Here is a 9,104-nt window from a genome sequence, read left to right as displayed (position 1 = left end):
GCTTAGCTCAACAAGTTAAGGCCTCTCCCAATGCTCCACCTTATACAGCCGCTAAGCCTGCCATGTAGCTGAAAAATCTGATGTGGCAAGTTAATTAAGGCCTCTTCCAATGCAAAGGTGCTTAGGTGAGGTGCTAAGTGCATTAAATACCTTAGCAACTTAACTCCCCAATGCATAGGTGCTTACTTGTTGTTGCTAAGCTCACTTCATTTAATGAGTTAGCACCTAAAGTCTTTCATGCATTGGTCAAGTTGTTTCATTTAAGTGGTTTGCCTAAGTTCACGCGCTTGACATTGGTTCTTCCTGGGGTCACCAAAGTGCTCTCTCTCCTCCTTAATTGTTGCGCCATGTCATTTTGTTGCTTATGTGGCATGCTTAGCACTTGTCCACAGGATTTTTTGTCCAAAAGGACCACCTGCCCAACGAAATTGCTAGAAAAGACCTCGTCGGATGAAATTGGCAAAAAAGACCCCCTCGGCCATGGCGGCAACACTGTTTACGCGGGGTACGGTTTTGACACAGTAGAACGGCAACAAACGCGACTAAACAGTGTTGCCGCCACACCAGGAGGCGGCAACACTGTTCACTCGCAGCACTATCACTGTTCATACAGGATGAATAATAATTTTCAAAAAATGAAAAAAATAGCAGAAAAAATCAGAAAAATCTGATTTTTTTGTGAGCAAAGATGATCGAGTGTTCTAAGTGGGTGCAAAATTTCAGAATTTTTTTGAATTTTTCTGCTATTTTTTTGAAATTACTGTTCATCCCACATGAACAGTGATGCCGCCACACCGGGAGGCGACATCGCTGTTCACTCACGTCTCGTTGCCGTTCTACCGCGTAAAACCATCCCCCGTGTGAATAGTGCAATGAACAGTTCTGCCGCCTGCTGGTGTGGCGGCAGGTGCCACGTGTCGGCTGGCGCGCCTGCCGCCATGACCGAGGGGGTCTTTTTTGTCAATTTCATCTGGAGGGGGTCTTTTCTAGCAATTCCGTTTGGCAAGTGGTCCTTTTGGACAAAAACTCCTGTCCACGGTGGAGCACTGGGAAGGGCCTAGGAGGAGATAGATGAATATGGTGACCCTAGAAAAAAACAATGCCAAGCGCGTGAAGTTAAGCATAAATGAAAAAAAGCCCATCAATGCATGAAGAACTTTAGGTTGTAAATCATTCAAGGAAAAAAGTTTAGCTACAAGAAGCTAAGCATCAATGCATTGGAGAGTATAGTAACCAAGCTATTTAATATGCTTAGCACCTTATCTAAGGGGGTGTTTGGTTCAGGGACTTTTTAGTCCCAGAGACTAAAAAAGTCCTTAAAAAGTCCCTAGGAACCAAACGGGAGGGACTTTTTCTACAGGGACTAGAAAAAGACTCTACTAGAGAGTCTTTTTTTGATTAGTCCCTGGGACTAGAAAAAGTCCTAGGACTTCTGAACCAAACACCCCCTAATAAGCATCGGTACATTGCCAGCAGCCTAAGACTAGCCACAGTGGGAGTAACTTCGGTAGTAACATCGAGTCCAACTCAGCAATTTTGCTTATGTGGCAATGAGTCAATGTGGAGAGATGTAGTACTAGTAACTTAGCTAGTTACTGTAACATCACATGTCCCAATGCAATATGAGTGTATAACGTAATAAATGAAGCTTTGTATGTTACCACACTTATGTTACTACCCACTATTGAGGTAGTAACATAGAGTAGTAACATGTAGAGTAGTAACATGTAGTAACATGGGCATGTTACTACTCTATGTTACTACCCATTGTGGCTAGTCTAAGCACATAATTAAGTGCTTTAGTTGCTAACACCTCGTCTAAGCACCATACTTGGAAGAGGCAATTATTGCATTTTTCCTCCTTCGATTTTCCCTAGGCAGTCTGCTCGCTCATCCATTACGTCAGTGCACCAACAAGGGTCGGGGTCGCCCATGGGCATGGATGCGTACTGATCAATAAATAATGCCAGACGATAGGCGATCGGCCGGTTGAGTATGAGAAATGTACTTTGTGCTCCTGGCAACGCTCTGAACAGCAAGCAAACAAGTCCTTCTAGAAGAAGATGGCGGCGACACCAAGAGCCGATCGGCATAGCAAAAAGGCTCCCGTCACGGCTGACGTCGGCACTCCCGCAGGCGCCACAGCGCCACAGCTATCTCCACGGACCCATGCTTGTGTCCTACCTCAACGGCTTCAGGCTTCAGGCATCGTGACATGTCGACTCAGCTACTCCAAGCACCGTGGCTGGTCATGTGCCGTGGAACGCAATCCTGAGACTCCTGGAGCAAGAAAGGACTCGGCCGTTCGTCCGTTCGTTCGTCGTATGTGGCGCTGAGCTGAGCTCACGCTCTCACGCGGTCATGCATTGCCCTGGCCCTACCAATTTGGATTGAATTCGACGAGCCACCTATATAGGAGTAGCACGGTCCCGGTGGATCGTTCGTAGAGCAGAGCAGAACTTGAAGCAGAACAGAGCCAAAACCAACCCAAAAAGCATTTCGTGCTAGGACAGTGAAGCCATGGAGAAGACCGTTGTCCTGTACCCTGGCGTCGGCGTCGGCCACCTGGTGCCGATGGTGGAGGTCGCCAAGCTGTTCCTCAAGCACGGCCTGGCCGTCACCGTGGTGCTCATCGATCCGCAGGTCGAGTCCACGGACTTCTCCGCCGCCGTCGCCCGCGCGAGGGCCTCCAACCCCTCCGTCGCCTTCCACGTCCTGCCGCCGCCGCCCGCAGATTCCAACCCCGACGGCGCGCCCACGCACCCCGTCATCCAGATTTTCCGGCTCCTGAAATCCATGAACGCTCCCCTCCTCGACTTCCTCCGCTCGCTGCCCTCCGTCGACGCACTCGTCCTCGACATGTTCTGCGTCGACGCCCAAGATGTCGCGGCCGAGCTCAAGCTGCCGGTCTACTACTTCTACGCGTCGGCCGCCGCCGATCTCGCGCTCTTCTTCAACCTGCCGAGCAAGCTCGCCGGCAGTAAGGTAAAGGAGCTCGGCGACTCTATCATCACTTTTCCGGGTGTTCCTCCGTTAAAGGCTTCGGACTTACCCGAAGTCACCCACAACGATGAAGTACTCAAGGCCATCTCAGGCATGTTCGACCGAATGCCAGATGCCAACGGAATTCTCATTAATTCCTTCGAGTCGCTGGAGACGCGGGCGGTGCGCGCTCTCAAGGACGGGCTCTGCGTCCCTGGTCGTGCCACGCCGCCGGTCTACTGCATCGGGCCGTTGGTTTCGGGAGGCGGAGACAAGGAGCACGAGTGCCTCCGGTGGCTGGACGCGCAGCCGGACCAGAGCGTGGTGTTCCTCTCCTTCGGCAGCATGGGCACGTTCTCCGGTAAGCAGCTCGAGGAGATTGCAACTGGATTAGAAAAGTCAGGGGAGAGATTCCTGTGGGTCGTGCGGAGCCCGCGCAATCCCGACTACAAGTACGGCGATTCGCTGCCGGAGCCCGATCTCGACGCGCTCATGCCGGAAGGGTTCTTGGAGAGGACCAAGGACAGAGGGCTCGTGATCAAGTCTTGGGCGCCGCAGGTGGAGGTCCTGCGCCACAGGGCGACCGGTGCATTCATGACGCACTGCGGCTGGAACTCGACGCTGGAGGGCATCACGGCAGGGTTGCCGCTGCTGTGCTGGCCGCTGTACGCGGAGCAGAAGGTGAACAAGGTGCACATAGTGGAGGGAATGAAGCTCGGGGTGGAGATGAGAGGCTACAACGAAGAGGTGGTTAAGGCCGAGGAAGTGGAGGAGAAGGTCAGGTGGGTTATGGCGTCCGAGGGCGGCAAGGCGCTCAGGGAGCGGGTGGCGGCGGCGAAGGATGCAGCTGCCGAGGCGCTCAAGGAAGGGGGCTCGTCCGACTTGGCGTTTGTCCAATTCCTCAACGACCTGGACACTTCCATAGCCCCAACCGTGCAGCATTGATGTGAAACTTGTAATCTTTATTTAATGTTCGATTCGTAGTAGCGGGCTATCTCATTTTGATATTATATGCGGACTAAGTTTATTTCCGAACCCTTTCGCAGCTACTGTTGGTTTGTTCGAAAAAAAAAATTGCACTCTGCTTCTTGTGAGTACCTAACTGTTGTCTCTATTAATGGAATACTTTAGAAATCGAACTGTGCGACAACCGCACCCCTCCCTCCCAGCCGCTCTCGCGGGCGCCCTGGGGGGAACCCTAGCTGCCGGCCCCCAGCCCCTCCCCTCCGGCCTCTCCTCCCTCGCCCCGCATCGCCGTCGGGCGAAGCCTGGCAGGCGTGGGTGGCGGCGGGGTCGACCCTTCCCCTCCTCGCGGATCCCCAGCCGGTGCGGGACGGCTGTCGCAGGAGGCACCTGGCTATGGCGGGGCCTGGTGGCACAGCTACGGGTGCTCCTGGTGGCGGCAGGTCGTCGTCTCGGTGGGGCCTCGGGTGGTGCGGTAGCTGCCATGGAGGGGTGTGTGTGGGCGCGGTTCAGCGTGGATCAGGCGGCGGATCTGGATCTAGGTGGCGCGGGCCGCGGGCGGCATGGCCGGCGGCTGGGGTCTGGCTTCGGGCTCCCGACGGCTGCGGATGGGTCTTCCCGTTGCGGTCGTGCGGTAGTTCTCCTCGGGCGACGGCGGTTCCGGTTGCGCCGCATATCCGGGTGCTGAGAAGGCGGAGGCGCAGTCACTTGACGGCAGGCTAGCGCGGCGGCCGGCGGCGCCGCCCTCCCGGCCCAGATCTGGGCCCTTTGGGGCCCCATTTGGGTCTGGGCGGGCCTGGCTCGGCTCCGGCTGCGACGCCTACGGCGGACGGAGGTGTGGCCAGTGCGGGCGGTTGTGGAGACAGCGACGCGCCCACTGCAGCGCGGCGATGAGAGCCTCACGAGCCATTTCGAGCTCGGCGGGGCCTATGTGCCTGGATTGCTCCTCTGGCTGCGTCCGGTCGGTGACCCCGGCGGCGGTGGAGGTTGTCCCCTCCCGCGTGGCTGCTGACACTGCCGCTCCTCGTTCCCAGCTGCTCCCTCTCGGACCTATCGGCCCCTCTTCGAATTCCATGGTGAGACGGCAGTGCTGACTCCAAGACCATGGTGGCACATGTTGTTGGACGGAAAGTGTGATGGAGTGCGACAGATTAGTCGGGATGGTGAGTGTGTGGTGGGCGGGAGAAACCTCTGTCGGCTTGGCCTGCACCGACACGGCGACGCCCGTGGGAGCCATCGTTCCTTCCTGAAGGGTGTCGCGTATCCCCCTCACCCACGCCCCTCCGCTTGCCGGGGGAAAACCCTAGGACCAGTCTGGGCAGCAGCGTCATCATCGTCACGTTCCTTTCTGAAGGTGTTGCTTGGTATGCGGTGGTCCAAAGTGCTAGGAGTATGGTGGAAATCTCCGAAGGGTGCAGCGGTTGTGGATCATTATCATTTTCGTCGATGCGACATTGTTGTCATTATTCTTTCTTTCTCCTTTTTAAGCGTGCTTGTGCTGTCTGCCCTAGCATCTGGAATCTCAAATGTATCGGATGGTTGCTATATCTATATAGCAGGGCGAAAGCCTATTTCGAGATAATAGTTTAGAAATTAAAATTCCAAGTCAACCAAGGTGTAGATCTAGAGTTACATAGAAAAGTATGTGCTTTCCATCTAAAAAAACTTTACACTAAAGTTATTCCTAGTTGCAAGAGCTTAGCACTAAAGTTGGACATGTGATTTTAAAATAATAGTATCGTGAACCTACCTATTTTTCAGGATATAAAGAATCAAAGACCGAGACTGTCCATCTGAAAATTGGAAATAAGGATTTTTGGGTCGAAATAAAGAAACAATTATGTTTCATTCACATGACGCCATCCCCTGTTATTGCAGCCGGTTTGAGTACCCCTCTAATGTTTGGCTCAGAAAATAATCATTTGATGGAGTATGTTTCACCTTGCGAGCAGGGGAAGACAAGGTGTGGTTGAATGGGAGCATCTATAGCGGCATATAGCTTTCAACCTACCTTCACCTACAAGTGGTACAAATATGTTTGGAAACTGGTTAGTGGGGTGCACCCCAAGTTTAAGTCTCAGAGATTTGTGTGAGAATTTGTGCTTTACCTTGGGCCATTTGGAACATTCGTAATGATTGTATTTTTAACAGAACGAAAGTTCCAAACTTTTTGCTGGTTATCTTCAAGGCTACCAGATCCATACGTGGTCATTACTTCGCAAGGAGGAGGATTGGGTGCCCACGGTCTTTGGGTGCAATCGATGGGAGATGGTCTCTCGGAATTTGTTCAACCGATTTGGTTGGCGGCCTACTAGTAGGATTTGTGATGCATGAGACTCATTTTCCTATGATTTTTTACTTCTTAATTTACCCTTCGGGCAGTCATGTGCGACACTTTATTAGTTGAACTTTGTTATCGTCGGATGATGAACTTTGATACGATAAATAAAGGATAATGCTAACGCCCACACGTGTGGTGGGAGTGAAACCCGCTCACACCCCTTATAACACACAGATTGCGCCACGTCACCGCATGCATGCACGTAGATTTTTTTTGGATTTTTAGTTTTTTTAAAATGTTTTATCTCTTAGTGAAAAATCCGATTGAAGATTCATTTTCATCATTAAATCCCTCGCGACGAGATCTTCGAAACTAGATCTCAAATCAATATATTTCGACGAATTCTCTTTTTGGGTTAAAAGTTGCCATGTCTATTGCACATGAATTGCCATGGTGTTTACACCGAAGTTGCCATGATATGTTTCAGCTATTTTCTTCTACATTTAAGAGTAAATTTTGATATATTATAAAATGAGGAATTAAGAAACTAGACTTGCCATGAACCATAAACTAAAATTGCCATGATACATGCACTTAAAATTGACATGGTTCATACAAAAATAATTTTCATGGTCAAAGTACTGGAATTGCCGTCATTAAAAAATTGTCATGCTCTACAAACTAAAATTGCCAAATGGCAACTTTAGTTTAAGCACTATGGCAACTACAGTGAAAACATCATGGCAACTTTGGGCAAAAAAATTTTCGTCGAAACATATCAAAATGAGGACTAGTTTTGAAGATCTCGTCGAGGCAGATTTAATGGTGAAAACGGAATTTTAATTGGATTTTTTAATTAGGAGATAAAACATTTTTAAGTCGAAAACCAAAAAAAAAAATCTGCTGATGTCATCTGCTTTGACGTGGCAAAATGAGTGGTAATGAAGGCGTGTGAGCGATGTGCAAAATGCCACACGTGTGAGCGTTAATTTTTTCATAAATAAAAGGTTGTGTGCATCACTCGATGGAGAGGCCGAGGGATGTCCCTTCTTTAAAAAAAAACTAATTTGGCCCATTAAAAAAAACGTCCGTGAACGCGCTCGGTCAGTGATCGGGCGTTCCGCTTTGACCCCTCATATTTGCTTCTAAATAACCATGTATCTCAAATTTATCTCCTCATTTTTGAGTCATTTTGACAAGCACCTTGTGCACGAACACTTAGAGCAGTAGCCGCACTAGCTGGACATCCAGCACGAGCAGCGGTGGCGGCGAGCTCCGGAAACGTCTCAGCTAGCATATGCGTGCGGCGGCCAGCTCGTGGCAGCACGCGGCCGTGCAGGCAGCGGCCAGCGCACGCAGCGGCTCGCCGACCCATGGCTACCACAGAGAGCAGCAGTGTAACACCCCGCATGTAACTTGCGATATTTGTAACTCCGACTCTTGCCATTTTCGGCTATGTGATATGTTATTCCCTCTGTTGTCGGGTTTTGTCTTTCGTTTTGTATTTTGTCATGTCATGCATTTTCATATCATGTCATCATGTGCATTGCATTCGCATACGTGTTCGTCTCGTGCATCCGAGCATTTTCCCCGTTGTCCGTTTTCCAATCCGGTGCTCCTATCTCCTCCGGTGCATCCCTCTAGTTTTCTTTCGTGTGCGTGTGTCAAACTTTCTCGGAATGGACCGAGGCTTGTCAAGTGGTCTTAATATACCACCCGGAGCCTACCGGTCAAGTTTCGTTCCATTCGGGGGTCGTTTGGTACTCCAACGGTTAACCGGGCCTCCGCTATGTCCATTTGAGTGTCCAGCAAAAACCCCCTCCAAAACCAGCCCAAAGCCCACCAAACTCTCTTCCATGCTCTAGGTCGTTCGATCACGATCGTGTGGGCGAAAACCGCACCTCATTTGGAGCCTCCTAGCTCCCTCTACCTATAAATGTGTGGGCATCCCGAAAAACGAAATCACAGACGAAACCCTAACCCTCTCCCTCCGCGCCGCGCCGGACGCGTCCGCTCCGGCCGGACAACGTCCGCTGCGCCGCCCGGCCAACCGGCGAGCGCCACGTGGCCCGCCTCCGTCTCGCCCCGCCGCCGGCCCGCAGGCCCGTCGCCGGCCCTCCAGGCCCGCGCCGTCCGCCGCCCGCGCAGCGCGCGCCCGCCGCCTCCCCGCCGCCCGTCGCCGGCGCCTCGCCGCCGCGCGCCCCGGCCGCCGCCGCCCGCAGGTCGCCGCCGCCGGCCCCGCCGCGTCCGCCGGCGCCCGCGCCCTCCGGCGCCGCCTCCCTCCGCCGGCGACCGCCGCGCCTCCGGCCCCTCCTCCCCTCGCCGGACCGCGCCTCCCCGTCGCCTCCTCTTCCTCCCCGTCGCCGGTCGGCGAGCTCCGGCCCGATCCGATCGATCTGGTACTGCCCGTTGACCTCTCCCTCGCGTTCGATTTTTTCCTTAAGTCCCTAAATTCCTTCCGCAAGTGCTCCTGTGCCCGATGCCGTAACTTTGTGCATGTAGCTCCGATTCGCGCGTATAATATGTCAAATTGTTTGTCTCGTGATGCTCTTCATTTTGTTCAATTGCACCATGTTCATTATAGGTCATCTTGATGCCCAAATCTTCGTTGGAAGAGGGCTAGTTGCTGTTAATCTCTGGTTCTTATCAGAACTTGGAGATTTGTCATTTTTGTATCATCTATTCTGTGCATCTTTTGAGCATGAGCTCTACATGTGTTTTGAAGTATGCCATGCCATCTTTCCAGTGGTATAGTCCATGTATTTTTGTGGTCTCTGTTGTGACTAGCACAAGCATGCAAAGTAGGCCCCGTAATATTTCTGATTTCAGGGACTTAGTGATTTCTCTGTCTTTGTCTGCTGTAATTTTGTTGCCATGT

At 52.0% G+C, this 9,104-nt stretch overlaps 1 protein-coding gene across 1 annotated transcript; it reads left to right on the top strand.

Moving 5' to 3' along the window:
* Positions 1 to 2,428: 2,428 nt before the first annotated feature.
* Positions 2,429 to 4,079, top strand: LOC109764680 (anthocyanidin 5,3-O-glucosyltransferase). The gene has a single exon (XM_020323472.4). The coding sequence runs from the start codon at positions 2,521 to 2,523 to the stop codon at positions 3,925 to 3,927; it is 1,407 nt and encodes a 468-aa protein (XP_020179061.1). The 5' UTR covers positions 2,429 to 2,520; the 3' UTR covers positions 3,928 to 4,079.
* Positions 4,080 to 9,104: the final 5,025 nt, after the last annotated feature.

The sequence above is a fragment of the Aegilops tauschii genome, chromosome 3, assembly GCF_002575655.3.
Source record: "Aegilops tauschii subsp. strangulata cultivar AL8/78 chromosome 3, Aet v6.0, whole genome shotgun sequence".
In the NCBI taxonomy this organism is placed as follows: domain Eukaryota; kingdom Viridiplantae; phylum Streptophyta; class Magnoliopsida; order Poales; family Poaceae; genus Aegilops; species Aegilops tauschii.
The sequence above is the reverse complement of the archived record's forward strand: the minus strand, read 5'-3'. Positions and strand labels throughout refer to the sequence as shown.

Bases quoted from the DNA above. Each gene is read 5' to 3' on its own strand.
- LOC109764680 (XM_020323472.4), top strand. From the start codon at position 2,521: ATGGAGAAGACCGTTGTCCTGTACCCTGGCGTCGGCGTCGGCCACCTG.